The sequence below is a fragment of the Solanum lycopersicum genome, chromosome 12 (assembly GCF_036512215.1).
Source record: "Solanum lycopersicum chromosome 12, SLM_r2.1".
Lineage (NCBI taxonomy): Eukaryota > Viridiplantae > Streptophyta > Magnoliopsida > Solanales > Solanaceae > Solanum > Solanum lycopersicum.
The window spans coordinates 45,429,016-45,451,134 of record NC_090811.1 but is presented as its reverse complement, the minus strand read 5'-3'; the positions used below and the strand labels follow the sequence as shown (position 1 = coordinate 45,451,134).

Here is a 22,119-nt window from a genome sequence, read left to right as displayed (position 1 = left end):
GGAGATGAAATCCACTTGACTGTAACGACAGGAGGCCATAGAGAAGGTTTTTTTATTTATTTGTTTGGAACTTCGTGAAGAATTTCATTCTATCTCTCCCTTGTTAAGAACAAAAAATGGAATGAAATCCCAGTTATACACATCTTTCATTCTACGAACCCTTATTCATTTTGAACTTCATTTGCGAAGGAAGTAGACTTTTGATGGGCCAGCCCTTTTTTATGGGTCGCTTTACCCAGATAGGAAAGTGAACTTTGCTCGTCTGGGCGCTAGCCGCGCCCGTGGTTCGCGAGTTAGAAAAAGGATGTTGCATCAGGCACGAGATGATAAAGAGAGATCTTTGTCTATCGATGAACAAATGATTGACGGAGCTCTTGGGATTGCTTTTTTTCTCTATCATTTCCTATCAGTGGGTTTTGACCCTTTTGTTCGAAATTTCTTCGTTTGTACTTAACTGCTTGCAGAATCAAATCATGTTCCAAAAACCTGTATTAGCTATACATCCTCCTTTGATTTATGCCAAAGACATCGCCAGTGCTATGGGTTATGGCTTACATAGATAAAAAATGACGAATGGGATTGTGGAACTCCACTCATCGGCAATGCGGAAGGATGCGCCAAAAAAATTGAACACTGTTTCACTTTATTGGATGCGTCGGATCTCATATAACAAGCAAGATATTTACCCTAAAATTCAAACTTGTGGGCGCAAAATGATATCCTGCTTTATTGTTACGTAGTAATAGAAGCCTGCTTGTGCTGCTTTGGTGGAGCTTTTTCACCCTCTCTTTGATCTGGACAGGAGCGCTAGTGGACAGGGGAAGGGAGTAGGTGAAACATGTCATTTGTAGTGGAAATAAATATACCACTACTTTGCCTATTTGTTGGACCGCCGGCATGAGCATAGTCGTCTCTGACTATGACCATGAACCAATTCGAATTTTGACCTTGACATGTCGGTGGTTTTTAACCATAGGCATTTTGACAAAAGTTAGTAGGCATATCATGAATAGGGTCGGGGTACAGGTGGTCTCAGTATCCCATAGAAAATGCTTCTTTTATGCCTTGGGTATTAGCCACATCTCGTATTCATTCAGTAATTCTTACCCATTCTTAATTCTTGGACCTCGTTTCTTAATATTATCACTTTTCCATGTTGTGTCTCAGGAATATTTTCAATACACTCTGTATTTCTAGCTCCTGTTCATTGTTTTGCTACAGATGATACACGAGGAATCTTTTCATGGCGGTTATTGATATACCATGGTTTCACGGTATTTTTAATGCTTTTTCCTTATGTTTAGTATGTCCAAAAGCCTTTTTATACTAATTTTTATGTAATTTTCTTTTTATTTGTACGAAATCTATCTAAAAGATGAATGCGGAGATTTTTGAGGGATAAATACAGAAAAGAACCACCTACAGAGCTTGTGAGGGTTCGTCGTGCCCGTGACGATCCGTAGGTGGCATCGTAGTGCAGCTGCTGAAGTAAGATGGGGATGTCTAACCAAGTGTGGGGTTACAGAGTGTGTGACGGACCGTCGGAGCTATTACAGTCCGTCCTGTTGGTTCGTCATGAAGATCAGAGAAGTAGTCCAGTACCCAAATTCCAAGAGTTCAAGTGTTTTGGAACGGAGAGCGTCGAGGGTAATCAAGAGAGAAGCAGAAGAAATTGCACAAGTATCCGTCGATCCCGTCGCGTTTTAACAGATTTCCAGCAAATAGAGTCCTTATTAAATTAGGTTTTTTATTTTTTATAAATAGTTCAAAAAACCTCATTTTTGAGGTTAGACTCTTGAATATTTTTATGACTCTTGTAATTGATTGTTGTTGATTTTTGTTGATTAATCAAGTGATCTTTTGGATTTTACTCTTTCTAATTGAAGTAAGTGCATGAATTCTTATATCATATATTTGAATATTGTGATTATGACTATGGGTAACTAAACTCCATAACTAGGGTTTTGGAAACCATAGGCGAATAATGAGGTAAAAACCTAACAAAAATAACAATTCTAGAATAGTGTCTTGTATGTATTGATAATTCTTTCACTTAGAAAACTTTTTAAGGTATGACGAACATTAGAAGTCGCCTTAATGCTACTTACCGGACCAAGGATTTATATAATAGGAAAATAATTATCAACATAGATTTAGTGTATACTATCTAATAGGCTAGTATTGATTGGTACAACGCAATAACTTAGTCAAATATCGAATACGATGCTTAATATGAGGTAAAGATAAGGTTTAGTATAGAAACACACGTAGCCGAACCAAGGTGCGGAGTGAAATTTTCTAGATGCCGGATCAAGGATTTAAAAATACATAACTTATCACATTGCATGCAAGATACTAGGAAAGAATTGTTATAGTTAGATTTATCATGTAAAGAACCTGTGGGGAACACGTAAATCCTAGTTACTTTGATTAATTGATTAAACTACAACATTTGAAGCTGTTAGTTGTCTCCTTTAATTTAGCTAGTTATTTTCATTCATTTAGAAGTAAAAAACCACCTTTATTTTTATTTTCTTTGCTTTCCAAGAAAATAACTTACTAAATAGTAGTAATAATAGATTCAAGTTAAGTCTGAACTATTTTCCTCGTCGGAATGATCCTAACCTCATTAGTTAGGTTCTTTACTCGATACGACCGCTTTACTTTTTATTTAAGAAGTATGTTTGAGCGTATCAAATTTTGGCGCTGTTATTTTCAAACTAGGGCACACGCGACGCAACCAACAACAGACCGTCACAACTGCGACGGACCATCGTCGGGGACTCGTCGCGTCATTAATGAAGCGTACCTGGCTCGACCCAGCTTGTTTTTTTAAAAAAAATCAACATTTAAAACCCCCACCTATTCATTTCACCCCATTCCTTCCTTGTTTCTCCCATTTCCCTCCCTTTTCAACTTAAAAAGATCATAACCCCTCTCTCTTACAACCGATCATTTTCCCCAAATTCCCCAATTCCTAAAATTCACTATCTAGTAGTCGGAGCTGCCGTTGTGGGTCTCTACTTGATCACCAAGTACCTTCCTCTCTTATTTTTCTCATATTCTCACGTATGTGTCTCTGATTTCTACCAATTTACTTGGCATTTTTGTTTATCAATTAGTACTAGACTAGTTTTTATTGATGGGTTCATTCTTTAATACAAATTCTGTCTGACCTAGGTTGAGAATCCTCAAAATTTCTATGGTAAAACTCTAGAAATAGGTGCTTTAGCATTGCTAGTATACTAGGTATTTGGGTAAGACAAATGTAGGTTAAAACACTAACAAATCCATTTGGGTCATAGGGGGTTAATGGGGCATCCCTAGTTCTGTTACTGAATGACAGAACGTGCCCCGGATAATGGACCATCGTACCCACGACGGACAGTCATTGGGTCAGTCCCAACTTCCTTAACAACCCACTGTCCAATTCTCCCAACGTGTCCACCAACGGTCACATATGAAGGACCGTCAGTCTCACGACTGTCCGTCATGCACAACCGTTCTGGCTGTCAAAGACCCTATTCCTAAGTGTCTCTCACTTTTTTTAAGTATCCTCTAACGGACAGATGAGACGGATCGTCGTTCCCACAACGGTCTATACTACGCAACCATTCTGGTTGTCAAGACCCTATTCCTAAGGGTCTCTAACTTTTTCTAAGTGTCCTTCAACGGACACATGCGACGGACCGTCGTTCGCACGACTGTCCATCCTGCACAACCGCTTCGGTCTTTAGAGGCCCTATTCGTAAGGGTCTCTCAACTTTTCTAAGTGTCCTCCAACAGACAACTACGACGAGCAGTCGTACCCTTGATGGTTAATCCTGCATAACCCTTATGACGGTCAGAGACTCCTCTTCTAAGGGTCTCCATATTTAATTATTGTTTTAAGTGTCCTATGACGGAAACCTACGACAGACTCTCATACTTGTGACGTTCCGTCCTGCATATACCGTCATACTTGTCAGAGACATTCCTTCAGGGTTCTCCACATAAACATAGTTTAAGTAAGACATGACTGACTCCATGTCGGTCCGTCGTACTCATGACGAGCCGTCACCTGGTCCGTCGTGTTTCCCTGTTACTATAGAAACGTCATTACATCTTAATTCTTTTATTTATATTGTGTGGTTTTGCTTGTCATGTTTTCTCCTTCTAGTACTAATATTTATTCTTTACAGGCAATATCTATTATGGAATCAAAACAAGATCAATTCTACGCACGCGGGTTATCTAATTCAGTCGCCCCGTCTGCCTGCCTAGCCATTGGCTCTTCTGATGAGCATGACCCCATGTACGTGCACCCAGACACTTCCAGCCCATCCCGAGCTTCACGTGCTTCAAGAGCCATACAAAAAAAGGTGGCGTCCGGCGAAGTCACAACCTCTTATTCTGATGAGGAGCGCACACTGATCGGCACACCTTCTGGTCAGCTACTAATGAAGAAGGAGTGTGTGGCTCCTTAGGAGTTTTGTGGTCAGAGGAAGCCTCCGAATTTGCTGAGGTCCCTGCACCCGCCACCGCTGCACAGTCTGCATTATCTGATGAGGCTGACAATTCTGAATCCAGACCCGACTCACCGACCAGCCCAATCGATGGTGTGTCGATGGGCAGTATTAAATATTTTCCAATGCAAAGTTCCTGAATGACAAAGAAGTCATGACACACACACTTAAATTGGAGCGGCGGGTCCTTACGGGAAGTCTCCCGACTATGCTAGAGATCCACAATTTCTTCACCTGACATCGACTGGAGTGAACAGCACATTCGTTGGGACGTTATAGTGATGAGTTGGTTAGAGAGTTCTACGCCTCTTACTTGGCTTTTCTCAGATCCTAGATTGATAGGTCGGTTTTCCCCGCCAAACAGGCCCCTCTGGAGCATGTCTGAGTACGTGGCATTCAGGTTGATATCTCCCTTCCTGCCATCCTACGGTATCTATACGGAGAGAATGTTGATGCCGACCGAACCCCTATTACTGCTGAGTTTTACTACCGGTGGCAAATTGTCAAATATGGCAAATTCCTTCGTGAGGCATCGCTAAGAGAGACCACCAAGAGGTCGATGGCCTTGCACTTGTCTGTTGATGCAGAGGGTGCTTACTAGGTGACCGAGCCCAAGGGATCCATCAAGAAGGCTTAGCTGACCTTCAGGCGAAGTTTTTGTAGTTGATTATCCGCCACTGCCTTTCCCCCACAACCGCTGATAATATAGTCACATGGGATTGTGCAGTACTAATGGCGGCGATGATAGCTGGGTTTGAGGTGGATTTTGCTGTGCTTCTATAGGCTGTCATGCATGATAGGGATTTTAAGGTCACAACTACTTACCCTACCCCGTGAATGATATTTGCTCTATGCATGTCCGCAGGTGTGCCTTTATGGCACATTAAGCAGCTCATGACCCCGCAGGGCACTGTTGATATCGGGCTCATCAGGGATGAGGCAAATGAGTTGGATCCACGCAGAGGGCCTCGTCAAGAGTTGGTTCCACTTGGTGACAATCTGCTGATACGGTAGCACATGCTCGCACATCTAGGCAAGAGGCTTTTACTGACACTACCCCGGTCGAGTCTATCTTGGGTAGTAGCACTGCCCCGAGCTCTTCTCGCTTAGCCGCTTTCCCCGCTCTTGTCCAGCATGCTAGGGTCCAAAAATTAGAGTCACAAATGGCTACACTTATGCATTACATCCATCCTTGGATGCAGAGGTCTATTGATGTGGCAGAAGAGCACTTGGAGCGGCGAATGGTCCACCACACAAAGCGGAATATCACTGAGGTTCATCAGTGCTTGGACACGTTTGAGTTGAGGGTGGTAGCCCAGGAAGCCCCTAAGGTGGATGTGTCGACCCTTCAGGCTGCGGTCGACAGTCTTCACGCATACATCGATATGATCTTAGACACTAGGGTTCTTGAGTCTGAGGCCCCTTTTGCAAAGCCTGTTGAAGACAAAGTGATGGCGACCCTATTCGCCACTTCGGAGATTACACCACCTCCACCTCTAGAGCATGACAAGAGGCGTAGGGGTAGAGAGGAGATGAAGCTCGAACACGGAATAAGGAACACCGTGAGATGGAGGCTACGAGGAGAGCCTCACTTGCTGATGAGGAGGCACATCAGATGAGAGCAGTAGAATTAGCTGCTGGGGTCTCTAGCTCCAGAAATGTGGAGATAGCGGGAGGCACTACTGATAGTGCTATTGATGCTGAGACCACTACTTAGGGTGTCCAAATTACAGAGGTAGTGGTTTCCGGGGAAGCGGACCCACCAGCTTACTGATCGTCGGTGCTTTGCGCCCCAGGTTTTCTTCACCTACAACACTTGTATTTAATTTTTTTGGATGCATTGGGGACAATTGCATGTCTTTTTGTTGGGGGTGGGATAAATGGAATGTTAGTGCTAGGGTGAAGTCAGAGTTGCACAATCACTATCCTCTTTTGGGGTTTTCTTGCCTGTGTTCTTTTTCCCAAGAGACTGATTAGTTCACTGTTGAACCGGCATGTCTATATCTTGTGTACATAGTTTAATTCTGAAGCATGATGGCTAAAATGATATCCTGATAAAATGAAAATGATGAATGACTACGCATAGTAATTGATAAATGTGTGGCTCTAAGCATGACATAGAGGTACACCACTGCATGACCCTAAGTCTAAAATTTGAACTAGGTGTCTGATAATCTGGTAGAGTAATGAGATGTCAATTGTGTGTGAGGAATATTTGAATAGTCCACTATTTGTATTGTGCTGGAACTTGCCTGGTTAGTCCTGCTAAAAGTAAGCTATAATAGACAATTATGAAAGGATCATAGGTCCTTGTTCAATATAGCTCATTTTTAGCCTAAATAAAAGAAAACCAAATGAAATTAATTCTTATTTGATCAAAAGGATTTGAGCTTAAACTAGACCTTTATTTTTCACCCCAACTGATCTTTTCTGAGAATATTGTGTTGGCCCTGGTCCCTCCTTAGAAATGTGCACCTCACCTTATGCAAAACGCATAAGTTAAGGGTGGCTAATACAGTAAACAACGCTTTTTATGGCCCTGACCAAACTTTGGGTATTGTGTACTTTTACTCATGGATAAGCCATCAGTTGAGGGTGTCTATTATGAGGAATGCTCAGGAAAGTGGGGTTGAAAGAACAAAGAGAGAGAAAGATCAAAAGTAAAGTGACTCAAGAATCAGTTGAAAGAAAAGTGAAAATTAATAAATAAATAATACAAATAAAAAAAAGAAATAAAAAATAAAAAATACAAGAAAAACAAGCAAGAAAAGAAGAGAGTCACTTACACAAATGAAGAAAGAAGGGAAACTAGCAAGGTGAAAGAATATGAGAAATTGGGCAAAATAAAATGATAAAAAGTGGTATGTTTAGCCGATATGTCAAGGAGGGCAAAAATTCACTAATGTATACCTAAATATACCCTACCTAACCCTGAGCCTATGTTACGAGCTATGAAAGTCCTATTGTGATCCTAAGAGTTGTATATCGAACTTAAAGCAGTGAAAATAAGGGCAAGCTTGGGCCAATATGTATGAATGAGTGTGCATTTTTTCTGAGAGTGAGTGTTGAAAAGTAATTCTTATACTCAAACTTAAATCATTGTGTGAAAAATGAGGATTTTGTTCTGAAGTGAGGATATTAGTTGCAATACCAGAACTATTAGCACCTCGGTGAGAAATTAAAGAGGATAGGTGTTAGTGCATGGTGAGTCTGTGTCATTGTCTGATTCAACATAATTCAAGCCTAATAGTGATAGCATGCATAAATATGATGAGATTGATCGGGATTGATTCATAGTGCGTCGCTTCAGGACAATCAACGAATTTAAGTTGAGGGTGTTTATATACCGTGGTTTCACGGTATTTTTAATGCTTTTTCCTTAAGTTTAGTGTGTCCAGAAGTCGTTTTGTACTAATTTTTATCTATGTTTCGCTCTACTTGTAGGAAATCTGTCTAAAAGATGAATGGAGGGGGTTTTGAGCGAGAAATACAGAAAAGTACCACCTACGGAGCTTGTGAGGGTTCGTCGTGCCCGTGATGGTCCGTAGGTGGCATCATAGTGCAGCTACTGAAGGAAGATGGGGAAGTCTGACCAAGTGTGGGGTTAGGGAGTGCATGACAAACCATCATAGCTATTACGGTCTTTTTTGCTGGTTCATCATGAATATCATAATAGTAGTCCAGTACCCACTTTCCATGAGTTAAAGTGTTTTGGAATGGAGACCTTTGACGGACCATTGAGCTTGTGACGATTCGTCAGACCTGCCGTCGAGGGTAATAAAGAGAGAAGTAGAAGCAATTGCACAAGTATGGAACGACGGTGTCCATGGCGGTTAGTCGCAAGGTCCGTCGATCCAGCCGCGTTTTGACTTTTTCTAGCAAATAGAGTCCTTATTAAATTAGGTTTTTTATTTTTTTTATAAATAGTTCGAAAAACCTCATTTTTGAGGTTAGACTCGAATATATATAGACTCTTGTAAGTGATTGTTGGTGATTTTTGTTGATTAATCAAGTGAACTTTTGGATTTTACTCTTTCTCATTCAAGTAAGTGCATGAATTCTTATATCATATATTTAAATATTGTGATTATGACTACAGGTAACTAAACTCCATAACTAGGGTTGTGGGAGCCATAGGAGAATAATGGGGTAAAACCTATTAAAATAACAGTTCTAGAATAGTGTCTTGCATGTATTGATAATTCTTTCGCTTAGAAGCCTTTTTAACGAATGGCCAACGTTAGAACTCCCCTTAATGCTACATGCCAGACCAAGGAGGTAGATAATAGGAAAAGAAATATCAACATATATTTAGTGTATACTATCTAATAGGCTAGTATTGATTGGTACGAGGTAATAACTTAGTCAAATATCGAATACGATGCTTAACATGAGGTAAATATAAGGGTTAGTATAGCAACACACGTAGCTGGACCAAGGTGCAGAGTAAAATTTTCTAGATGCCGGACCAAGGATTTAGAAATACATAAATTATCATTTTGCATGAAATATACTATGAAAGAATTCTTATAGTCAGAATTATCAAGTAATGAACCAATGGGGAACACGTAAACCCTAGTTACTTTGATTAATTGATTAAACTCAAACATTTGAAGCTGTTAGTTGTCTCGTTTAATTTTTAGCTAGTTATTTTCATTCATTTAGAAGTAAAAAAACCCAATTTTTTAATGTCTTTGCTTTCCAAGGAAATGATTGACTAAATGGTAGTAATAATAAGTTCAAGTTAAGTCTGAACTATTTTCTTCGTGGGAACGATCCCAACCTCATTAGTGGGGTTCTTTACATGATACTACCGCTTTACTTTTTATTTTAGAAGTAAGCTTGGGCTTATCAGTTATTTCTTCTAATGACCTGTATATCTATGATTCTTTTATCCTAGATAAAGCATCAGGCATCAGGCTGTAGAACCTATAAAAAGGAGATGGTTTTTTTGGCGCGATGTACTCTTGTGTACCTACGTCATTGAACTCGCGCACAGAATGTGGGGCTCATAGTCTTCCAGGCCTGCACTAGGGTCTTCTAGTATCGATATGAGTAGCACGCATGTCCAAGTATGTTCTCCTAGGGTCAAAAGGAGTGCACACAAAGTTAGATAGAGCAAAGGGGGCTTCTGTCAAGTCGGTCCGCTAATCCCCTATCTTCCTATTTATAAGCCCCAACCTACTTCTACATTTCCAATTTGCCATAGAGGAACTGCTTCCTGCATCTGCGGCTGTTAAAGCTAAACTAACGGAGGAAAAAGGAGGGGAAAGGTGGTGGAAATCAAATGGATTAGAGTTTTAAAATAACTAGAAAAGGTTTAATTCCTCTTTGTTGTGGTTAAGGCAAAAGATAGATATCAGAGAAGAAGTTCAATGGTAAGACTGGTTTTTTCTTTGGTCATCAGGTAAATTTTAATAATTTCCAAGCTAAATGTAATTTTAATTAGCTTATCACTATTGGAAAATTCCATTCATTTCTTGAAAATATTTCCTACTCATATTAGCTATCTACGGTAAAAGTAGAAGCAAGGTGTCCACTTTTTTCAAGGAAAGTCTCAGTACATAAATAGTCCTAATACAAGAAAAGACCCAATGTCGTAGTCACGTAAGTGAGTAACGAATAGGCCGTAGGCAGAGGAGGCCCCTTTCCCAATCAAAGTATTTCCCCCTTAATTTGCATTTGATAAGGCGTAAGAATGAAATTAAATGAACGAGTTGAGTAGTAAAGAAACTATGATGAAGTGTGTCAACAACATATTCAAAAATATGCTTAACAACAGCAAGATGAATGCCAGGGTCTTACATGACGCACTTAAATCACTCTTTGCTATTGCTCGGAAAAAGGTCAAACCAACCCATGAAAGTAAGAAATATGGATAGAACTAAATCCAAAACTATTAATTTACCGCGTAAGGATTTGCTCTCTCCAAGCAAACCTTAAGATCCTCTGTGCAATGGCATTGAGATCAAACATATAGGAGGCACCAACAGATACTGTCACAACTAATTTAAGTGATAGTCTAGTAACTACGGTTATTGATTCAATTACCAGTCCTTTATCTTCAGTTAGAAGACCCTCAAGGTTGACATTCTTCTTTTTGTTACCATGCTTCTACCCAAAGGTGATTAGTTACCAACGAAGACTTGAATCGTCAAATGGAATTCGTACAATTTATCATTCTTAACTACTGGTGGATGCATAACTGTCGTCCGCCTTTAACCTTACTTCGGTACAAAAGACATCCATTACGTTTCTAACCATAGGATTTCTCTACAAGAAAGATCGAGCATTAAACGATAAGTCTTTTTTTTATCTTATTTATAAAATCCATAGAAAGGGTAGGGTTTCGTATCTATCAATTCTATCATATAGACTAGGCAATTGTCACCGTGTATAGATATTGAAAAGAACTCCTTCACATTCCTAATAAACTCATATTTACCCCATTTTATGGGATTGATGTACGATAAATCACAACAATGGGATGTCCTAGTCTTTTTTTTATTACGATATGTGAGCTGGCTGGGCATAATTTTGCTAGTTTTTCCTATTTTAGCCTACCTCATTCATTAAGAATTAAGAGACTTAGTTAATTACATCAGTACCTAAAACCGGAAGTCGTTAACATCTTCACCATCTAGAATAACGATGAGTTGAACAACACTTTACATTGATGGGTGTTGAGGCCCCATATGGACTATTATGAGGTCTTTTCTTGCAGTTGGTGCAGTCATAAGTTTTCTAACGATTCATTCTTCCATGAATTACTTAAGGTGAAAAGAAGTATATGAAAATTTAATTGAAACATATAAGTTAAAAATAAATAACTCAACAAATTAGTCAAATGACAAGTTCTCTCGAATTTCAAACTAATTAATTAATTCTTTATAACGTACTCTATTATTTTTGCCAAATACGCTAGCACTCATTGATGTTTTCCCAAAATTTTCTTCAATATCTCTTAGATAAATAGTCTTTTTTGTGCAATTCTAAATGTGAAGTAAGTCTTCGTATCTTATTGGGTAAACTAAATAAATTAAATTCAAAGGAGCCCTTCTCTTATTCTTGAGAAATAAGTGAAATGAAAGAATTTTTTTTACCATAAATGAATTTCCCCTTTCTTTATTTTACATATATGGATTTTTTTGATTTTATTGATCAGTAATAATAATGCCAGTAATTTGAACGTGGTATATAGACTTAATTCCTTTATGAGCCTCTAATTTTAGCAATGCCAATAAATTAATCAAATTTTAAATTTGATTCATATAGGAGTCCAAAAGGCTGTAGGTACATTTTTTCAGTCACAAAAGCGAAAAATTGAAACCTAAAATTCTAAAATGAAGAAGATTCTATTGATTCAATTCTAGATCGAATCAATACCTTTTTTTATTGATTTAGTATTGTGTACTCAAATTAGATTCGATTGAGATGTAAAACAAGGCATGTTTGCATTTATTTGCTTTCAAATACTCTATACGAGACAGGGTATATAGTACTATCAAATTAATTTTCAATAGTTGATACATATGTAGCCTTAAGATACTTAAACGACTATCATTATTGGTATCAAACCAATAATGATTCATACAAGATAAATCTTCTAATCGACAATTAGGCCAAAGAAAGAACTTAACGTTAATTAATTCATTTTTATCTTTTTAATGGGGTTTCCGTTCAACCAAAAATTTACTCCAGTTTTTTACATTGGTTTCGTTTGCAAAATACTGAATTTATATTGATGACATTCCCATTCAAAGAATTAAAAAAAACTTCAAGTTCGCAAGTCTCTACGACGTCTAGACCATAAAATATTTTTAGGAAAAAGCAAAAAAAATGAGTTTTTTCTGTATTTATTCTTTTAGTTTGAGGTTGTAGAATGAATTCATCAAAATTATTTTTATCAACATGTCTTTATTCTCGGTATCATTGATTAGTTTGTGTTTACTTTTATGAATCAATGAAATACCTATAATTTGATACATGATAAATTGTCCATTATATTTTACGAACCACAGAATAGGTCTGATAATCAATACCCCCTTCTTCATCAATTTTGTAAGATGTAAATTTACCTAAATCAATGTTATATCAAAACTCATTTCTCGTCCATCGAGTGTGCCCCTTCAAGTAAGAAACCCACTCCCCTGTCGTCGCTATGGTGCGTATGGCCCGTCCTCTAGGTACCTTTGTAAGGCATGGACTGTGACAAAGTACATGCTTCCCTTTACTCCATAGGGCCTTCCCATCAATTGCAGTGTTTTGTGTCCCAAAATTAGCTATTGTGGGTTCTTATTGAGCATAGCGAAATCAAGGTTGATAATAAAGTCAGCCAAGTTTTCATGTTGTTGTACCTATGAATACTCACGGTCCACAGTGGATGGCTCTACATCAAAAAAAAGCTTGGACTACGCCTTGTTTAGTGCAGGGCTGCTTGTCAAGATTGGTTGGATACTCTCTTTGTCTAAGGTCTTAACTTTGTCACTCTATTAATATTTCCCATCAACTCTATTGAATGGGGTACGAAAGATTGATATTCAAAGCATTGTTAAGAGTTTTGTCTTCTAGGGAGTAGTAAAGATAAGATAACTCTTCTCTTTACTTCTGTGGTGCCCAGATCGAGGGCCTAAAGGCTATAACATAGAGTTGCAGGGCTTATTTCTAGGACATCCAGAATATCCCATTCATGAAGCCCATACTTATACCCATGGTCCCTCTTATCCTTGATGTACCAATTGAACAACTTTAAAGAGAAAAAAGGTATTTTAAACCGCTATAGAAGCGATTGAATTGATCGCGAACTATAGTCTTTGTTTGTTGATTTACTCAACTCTTCTATTTTCGATTCAAAACAAAGAAAGGATAAAATAGAAAATAGTAGGATGAACGAATGTAAATGAGTGTAAGCTTCATTTCACAAACATGATTTGTGATAACTACACTAGGTGCTACCGTGGTAGCAAGAGAGGCCAGGCGATGACAATTGAGAGGTTGTAAGTAATCATTCCTTGTCACATAGGAAAAAAGGTCAAATGGCAAGGCAAGGACATACGCCCATTTGGATCCTCGCGGAGTATAGATCACATCCACACATTTGATTGGGGAACGGGGTAACATCCATGAAGCTCCGGCGGAAAGAGAAGGCCAAGTTGAAATCTAATTCTAAAAGTAAAAGAATAAAATAAGGAAAACAAAGTAAAAGTAAAGCAAAGCCATAGTAAAATAAAAACGATCTTTCTAAAGTATATTTCAAATTGAATTAATCATTTAAGTATACTGTATAATACTCTTGCCTTAGACCCCAATTTCACTCTAACCACATTCCTCTATGATTAATATTTAGTTAATTAGAACTTGATCTAGAACGTTGAATCCAACTTTTGTATTCTTTATCTTTCCTCCCTTATTCTAAAAAGAGAAAAAAGATAAAAGAGGGGGAGAGGGATTCATCACTAATATTTGATTGCATGTCTAATTTTCTTCATTCCTTCCTATGACAATAACTAGAATGAAAAAAAGGGGAATGTCAATGCATCCATAAAAAAATGATTAATCTCTATCAATAGACCTGCTTAAGCCTGAAACCATAGCGTACTTAGTGTTGGTTTTACAGAGAGATATGTTTCTAGATCTCGCATTGAAAAACCTACTTCTATTGTATTATTTTTTGGAATAGATAATACACATATGATCAGATGCATATGTAGTTAAGGGATGCTTAGAGTTGAACACAGAATTCCTAATTCAAATTGAAATGTACATCCCTTTATTTCTTACCGAGAATTTCCAAAAAAGACTAATTTATTTTTACGACGGGTTCTGTATTTATATATTTTGTATATAATTGTGTATAAGTATTTTTGATATAATCTATAATAGAAGTCTTTTCCCTTTAATATTATATGTTAAATGAGACCAAAAAGACAAAATGAGCAGAAATTTGTATATATCAATGGAGGAAATAACCATGAGGAAAACAAGACAAGAATTCTCTAGATTTACATTGTGCAACAATTGAAGGGATGCGGCGCAGCTTGGAGCGCCATTGTTTTTGGTACAAAATGCCACGCGTTCAAATCTTGTCATCCCTTCCTATTACTGGTCAACGGAGGACTAACGAGGAATCACTTAATATTGCTTCAAATTGGACATCATCTTTAGTTTTTATCATGCTATTCTAGTATATGGATATAAAATGTATTGGGGTTATGAAAAGAATCCTTTTGTTTACAATCTTATATATTCTTATAAGAAAGCACTGTTAGTTCAGTTCGGTAGAACGTGGGTCTCCAAAAACCGATGTCGTACGTTCAAATCCTACATAGTATGAATATTTTCTTCTTATATAGAATTAGAATAAAATAGATTTGTGCTTTTTAGCTTTCTTTAAGATTTGGCCCGAATTGTTCGTTATATTCCCACGCGTTACGCACTCATTCGCCACTTCATTATCAACTCTTTTCACCTCCTAGGCGATACAAGCAACCTCTAGCTAGGAGACTTTTCCTTCTGCCTAGCTACACAAAAAGTGTTAGACATAGTAAGAAGAACAACAATGCTGGGTAAAACCATAAGCATTGAGCTGACGCGGATCAAGATGCGAAAAAGGATTTATCTAGTAATGACTTAGCATCGATAAATGATCTTATGATAATATTAAGAACCAAGTTTGATATGAAAGATTTAGAAGACTCAAAGTCTATTCTGTAGATTAATGTGATGAGGTTGCAAAGAGTTTTGGAGCCCACGAGTTCTCATACATGGATAACTAAATTTTGATAAGGGAGAGGGGGACCTTCTTATACTGCCCTAACAGGATCAAAATAGAGAAAAGTCTAAGGTCAATAGCGGAAGACTATGGTAAAAGGATGACTGTCTGTTAATGGCTAGCTCATAGACGCAAACTTCCTTTAGAATCCATTAATAACTTCTTGCATTCAACGGGTCCGGCTATACTTTCATCCGTCGGTTAGTTGTGAAAGACTCTGCTGGGTAGAAGCCCGAATATCATTATAAACATGTTAACAATTTTCATTTTTTATAATGGAAGGTAGTATATGAATAATAGTAGATAGCATTCTGCTAGAGAGAGAGGGCACAAAAGAGAGAGGGCGCTAGCCCCGGTACGTAAGTTTCGACAAAGAGCCAGTACTAGTCCCCTATACCTTAGACTTAGAAAGCTATGATTCTTGGGTTGTCCCAGCGAGAAGGACCTAAATTGATCTCAACAAGCCCCCAGTTCCGGATGCCGACACCTGTAGGTATCATATAGATATTTTCTATGGATATATGGATTCGTTTCATCCTTTTTATTCTTCCTCAACCTGGATGATTAAAAAATATCTTTTCCAGTTCCCTCGAGAGATGGATCTATAACAATTCACCTATCGCAATAACAAAAAAACCTGACTTGAAAGATCCTGTATTAAGAGATAAATTGGCTAATGGTATGAGTCATAATTATTATGGTGAGCCCACATAGCCCAATGATCTTTTAATTTTCCAGTAGTAATTCTAGGTACTATTACATGTAATGTAGGCTTAGCCATTTCAAAACCATCAATGATTAGTGAACCGACAAATCTATTTGCAACCCCTTTGGAAACCTTACCTGAATAGTTCTTTCCTGTATTTCAAATATTTCTTACAGTGCCCAATAAATTATTAGGGGTTCTTTTAATGGTTTCAGAACCCGGGGGACTATTAAAAGTAACCTTAGTTATAAAGTTAATAATTTCCTAAATCTATTTCACCGTCCAATATCGACAACTGTCTTTTTGATTGGTGCCGCAGTCACCTTTTGGTTTGGCATTGGTATAACATTACCAATAGATAAATACCTAACTTTAAGTATTTTTTTAAAAAAAAAGTAATTTATTCAATTATGAATTAACACAACATGTGTATCTAGGGAATAATTTCTTCCAAGCGAATTCTCCCTAGATATATCTATTCAATTTCATTATTAATTTCTTTCTGATATCTAATATATGATATATTAATTGTCATAAATTGTGTTTTTCAATCTATTTTCACTAAGTCCAATAGATTTAAGATTTATTTTTTTCGAAATCAATTACGAAATATTTTTCTAAAATGCCCAATATCTGTTTTATATCTTCGCTACAAAAATGTTCAATTTTCATAAGATATTCTTGGTTGTTATTCAAAAGGTCCGATAATGTATATATATTAGACATTTTGAGGCAATTATAAATCCTGTAAAACAAATCTGATTGGTCAATAAAAATCAATTTCAATGTTATTTTTTTCTTTTTTATGAGTTTATCCAATTTATCATGAAAGGAAAAAGGGGATAAATGAACTGTGAGTTGATTGTCCTATAAATCTAAGTTGTCTTCCTCCATACGTAAAAAGGGAATAATAAATCAATTAAATTTTGGGATGCATCATGAAGTGTTTCTTTCAGAGTTAAACTTCCATTTGTCCATATTTCGATAAAAAGTTTCTCTTGTTTTTCATTTCTATTCCCATAAGAATGTATACTATGATTCAGATTTCAAACAGGCATGAATGCAGGATCTATACGATAACTTCCATCTTGAAAGTTATGTGGCGTTTTTATAAGATATCCATGATATCTCTCCATTTGTAATACAATAAAAAAATCAATTGGTTCCATTAAACTAGCTATATGTTGTGTCTTATCAATGATTTCCACATGAGGTGGCAATATGATATCTTGTGCAGTAACATATCCAGGACCTTTGACACAAATGGACGCCTCAGAAGTTCCATATAAATTACATCTAAATACGTTCTCGTTAAATTTATCAAAATTTCATGTGTCGATTCTTGAATGCCTGTTATGGTAAAATGTTCATGTGGTACTTTCTCAGATTTTACACGTGTGATACATGTTCCTTCTATTTCCCCAAGTAAAGATCTTCCTATCGCAATGCATATTGTGTCGGCTTGGCTTTTCAGAAGGGGACACGGAATAAAGCGTCCATAATAAAGGCGTTTACTATCTAATATTGATTCAACACACTTTCACTGTAGTGTACGAGTAGATACTGTTACTTTCTGTCGAACCATTGTACTATTATTTGAGGAAGTTGTAATATGGGAAAACCAGGAAAAACACGACTTATTTGAATAACCCAGTGACCTACCAATTGTAGAAATAGGATTTTTGTCAAGCAATAAGCACTTAAATAATACGATTCAAGTGTACCATCTTCTTTCTGAGTTTTAGGAAAAGGTGCGGAAGGAAAAGAAAACAACGGAGGGATCAAAATCATACCTAAATAGGAATGACATGAAAAGTCTTTTTCAAAATGTAGCATTAAGGGCGTTACGACGATATACAAGAGAAATAGAGAAAAACTCATGATTGTTGTGGAGGGGAGGATTTATTTATAATATAATTCAAGAAAGAGTCGTGTCATTTTCCTTATTTCATTGCAATTCATTCACTTCAATCTGGTTATAAATGCCGCATAAGATCATCTGCAACTTAACCTCTACTGTACTTTCGGTGCGACCACTAAAGAATTGCTTATACACTAAAGATTTTCTTATATACATTTACTAAGAGACTGACTATCATTCACTATCATTAGTCCAGTGTGAAACTAAGAAATAGAGATGTGCCTAAGGTGGCATGTAAGAAAACTATGCACGCTAATAGAAGAGGAGAGATGTTTGCAATTACTACCACAAGAAAGCCACCTCCTATCTTCTAAAGTGGCATGTCACTTCGTTCGTGCCTTTTTAACATAGGCTACTGATTCCTTTTTATGGTGTTGTGAATCTCCATTACAAAATGAAGAATTTCGTTATTACAAGTATATACTCAACACCCAAGTAGGCTTACAAATAAGATCATGATATGATCAAGTGCTTTCTGGGTCGTCTCAGACCTTCTAATTGGTATTTATCTCGAAAATGCTTTGATATAAATATACAAGGTTTTCTTGTTACTAATATAGTCTAGCCTCTCTTCTTCTTTAGACAAAATACCCATACCCAAGTTTCATAGCTTTTGGTTCGCTATCCCGATTATTATTTTCGTTCCTCCAGGGGGAAAGATACTTCTCTATTAGGCAGGTTGTGGGCGAGGAGGGATTTGAACCCCCAACACTGTGGTTTGTAGCCGCGTACTCTATTCCTCTGAGCTACCGAGACTAATTGGTATATATGAGCTTCCACCATCCATCTTATTATGCCAAAGGCATCTTATGCGGTGGAAAGCATACTATGATGGGATATTTATAGAAGGGGAAGTAGCCTTGTAGTCTTGCTTCTTCAACCTAGGTGAACTGAACTCCCTTGAGAAAGGAAAGAAAAAGAGTGAGGTAGTGGAAACCTAAGAAATATTATCTTTTCAAGGCTAGAAGTGATATAAAGGAAAGTAGGTAGAAGAAGGATACAAGAACTATCTTGCTATACCTGAATCATATTGACTCAATGCTTGAATTTGGATCTTTATCCCAGCTTCTTTCTACGATTCTAGTCAAGCCCATCTAGCATGCTCGAGAGCTGAGCTACTCATTTTTTTCCTTAACCATATATCACAGTTAGTACCCTTAAAGCCATTGCCTTTCAAGTATAGCGTCTTTTCAAGTCATTGTTGTCCCGCCTACTCATTTACCAATTGCCTAGGGCCCTACATCTCTTATCCAACAATCTCAGCCAAGTGCTTCGTTCCCCTCCTTTTAGGCGAGCTACTTTGTTCCAGCGTTTATCTTTCTATTTTGGAACACTTTAGGCTTGACCTCTATCCGTTTGAGCTCACAACCCTTCTCGACCTGTCTTTTCATACTCATTCCCTTTCTATTTTTAAACAATCTTAGTTCAAGCACTGGTCGACAAGCTCATCTCCAACTATATTTCAGTAACGCACTCCTAGATAGGGAAGCGCAAGTTCGAGCCCATCTGTTGAAAAGGCTTTACTATTAAAAGAGAATGAGCCTTCTCTATCTCCGTATGATCACTTTGGGGCTACCCAAAAACCCTAATCCATGCCTATATAAAATAAAAGGGCTACATATTCTCTTTGAAGTTATCTGGAAAATTTAATCACATCCTGGAAGATTCACGAGGAGATTAAGACATCAACTACATAGTCTTTCTCAAAGTTCTCTAGCAAGGGTAAAGTGATCAAGAGAAGTTGTCCCTCGTGATCAATCAAAAGTGCTACTAACTCTTTTTGATGATCAAGTTACAGAAGTCCATATCATCCTACGCTCGAGAAATACGCTGCTTCAGCCCTAGAATCAAGGAAAAGAAATTAGAGACAAGAATCAGGGGATACACAGAGTTATACTCACAAGGTTGATTAAGAAAATCATTTTTCTTTACATTAGTTTCGTGATTGCAGTTATTAATTTCCATACAAGAAATTTCTAGTGAACAGTAAGCTAATCAAATCAATATGACTTGTGGAATGTGGTATTGTAGCTATTGGTTGGTAATCTAACAATAAAGTTATTGCTATATTACGAGCAGCCTTCTATGCTCTATTAGTACTTTTCTTTGGTCTATCATAAGTAACCGAGCGAAAGTAGGTTTCTCCCTTTCTATTTACTTAATATGCAAACTCACTCTGAGCCGAGTCAGTGTTGGGGTTAGGTTGGTTGATATCCCAAAAAATTATTCTTATCCCATCCATTAGGTTTGTATGTACCTACGCTACTATTTATTATTTTCTAGAACCTTAAGAGCTATCCTTTCTAGCTGACCCTCCATTTGGATTTGCCCTTCGGTTTGTCAACCAACCTAGTATGTTAAGACTGGGGCGACTCGACGATGATGTAGTTGTAGTATTCCTCTGATGGGAAATCTATTAAGATCCGCCCATAATTCATGGAACCATTTTTTCGTGTGTTGTAGCTTAGGATGTGGGTTTGAAGAACGAGCCGAGCTATGCAACGACGCGAGCATATAGAAAGTAAGCAGCAAGGTTTACCCCTTACGACAGACTACAACATGCTCTTGACTCTTATAGAAAGAAAGGGTAAGCTCTCTGCTGTACTTGTTTGCAATGCTATGCCTATCACAGTTGGCGAAGGCTTCTATAACCTTAGACTTATTACGCTATTCGACCGAACATGTTGGCTCAGCATCTACCGAAAATCTGTAACCTCCATCAGTGTCAGCATTTGGTACTCTCTCATTAGCTTCAATAGCTCCTCTATATGTAGAGTACATTGTATGTACAAAATGGGCTATAAGAGAGTTTCTCTTAGTCGTATTAGCAACTACTCTAGGGGGGATGTTTTTATGCGGTGCTAATGATTTAATATCTATCTTTATATCCCTAGAATGTTTCAGTTTTATGCTCCAAATGTTTATTGGCAACGACAGACAGGCGCAGTTAAAACATTGTTAATATGAGGCCATCCTCCGCTAGAGATGGGTTGGTTATTAGTTCTAGTGTTTTTAGTTCATACTATGTGGGCTGGGCTTTTTTAATGAGAGAAGAATGAGTAAAAGTAGACCTGACCTGAACAAGTACATCGGACATTTCGTCCTGATTAGAATCAAGAAACACTGGATCTAAAGGCACGTAATTCTTAATCTTTTTCGAATTTCAAAGGACATTGATCTTTTTCCTTGCGGATGGATATCTCTCTTTTGTTAGATTCCATTAGGAGAGAATAGTCCACTTGGGTGGAAGGGGAGACCTTGATTTATTTTACCTGGGAAAAAGACTGTCTCCTCTGCTCTTCCGGGAAAAGTTGCTTCCTTTTTTTGGGACTTTTTCGCCAATAAAGAGAGAAGTGATGTAAACATAAGGATCGAAGGTTTTATTGTCAGCTATCAGGAAAATGATGCTCTTCTAGCTTTACCTTATTGGAAAGGGAAAGATTAAAGGCGAGGTGGGAAATGCCCCTCGCAAACTATTTGATCAAGTTTTCTTTTTCCTATCACAAGCAGCTGGCAAAGCCGTATTTGAGAAGAGTATTTGAACAAATTCGCGGACATTCCTATGAGAAAATGCTTATGATACTAGAACCCATGCCCTTTCAAGCATGTTATCCCATTTTGATATTGGTTTATTCTACTACAGCAAATGCTAGATACAATATGGGTTCCTGCAAAACCAATTTAGTCATTCGTAAAGCCAAAGTCAATGAAGGTAGTACTGTGAAGGATTTGAAACTTTGAGCTTGAGGATATAGTTTTATAAAAAAAGATCGACCTGTCATATAAATATTGCAATGAAGGATATTTCTTTAGATGATGAATAAGGAGAGATGTCTTTGTTAAAAAATTAGATGAAAAAAAAATCAACAGTTATGACGTATCGTGATATGTATAATAGTTGGGGATTATGGGATAAAGAAATAAATCCACTAGATTTCAGACAACCCAAGGTCATCATTCCGTTTGGTTTTCACAATCTAAAAATTATTCTAATGGTTTACAAGAAGATAAAAAAATGAGAGATTGTATCATTAATTATGTAAAAAAGAATATGAGAACGTCCTCTGGCATCGAGAGAACTGCTCGTATAGAGATTCCAAAAATAATCGATCTGATCCAGGTCATAATCTTTATGGAATTCCCAAAATTAATAATATAAAGTCGACCGGAGAATCGAAGAATTACAAATGACCTTAAAAATAATTTAATTGTGTAA

At 37.4% G+C, this 22,119-nt stretch overlaps 1 protein-coding gene across 1 annotated transcript; it reads left to right on the top strand.

The window, feature by feature from the left end:
• Positions 1–566: 566 nt before the first annotated feature.
• LOC138340386 (cytochrome c biogenesis CcmF N-terminal-like mitochondrial protein 2) lies at positions 567–21,644 on the top strand. Its single transcript, XM_069292106.1, is given in 9 exon segments — positions 567–673; positions 741–985; positions 988–1,023; positions 1,026–1,102; positions 1,104–1,249; positions 5,254–5,257; positions 9,361–9,507; positions 21,320–21,437; positions 21,547–21,644. Coding segments are annotated over 9 exon segments (978 nt in total).
• Positions 21,645–22,119: the final 475 nt, after the last annotated feature.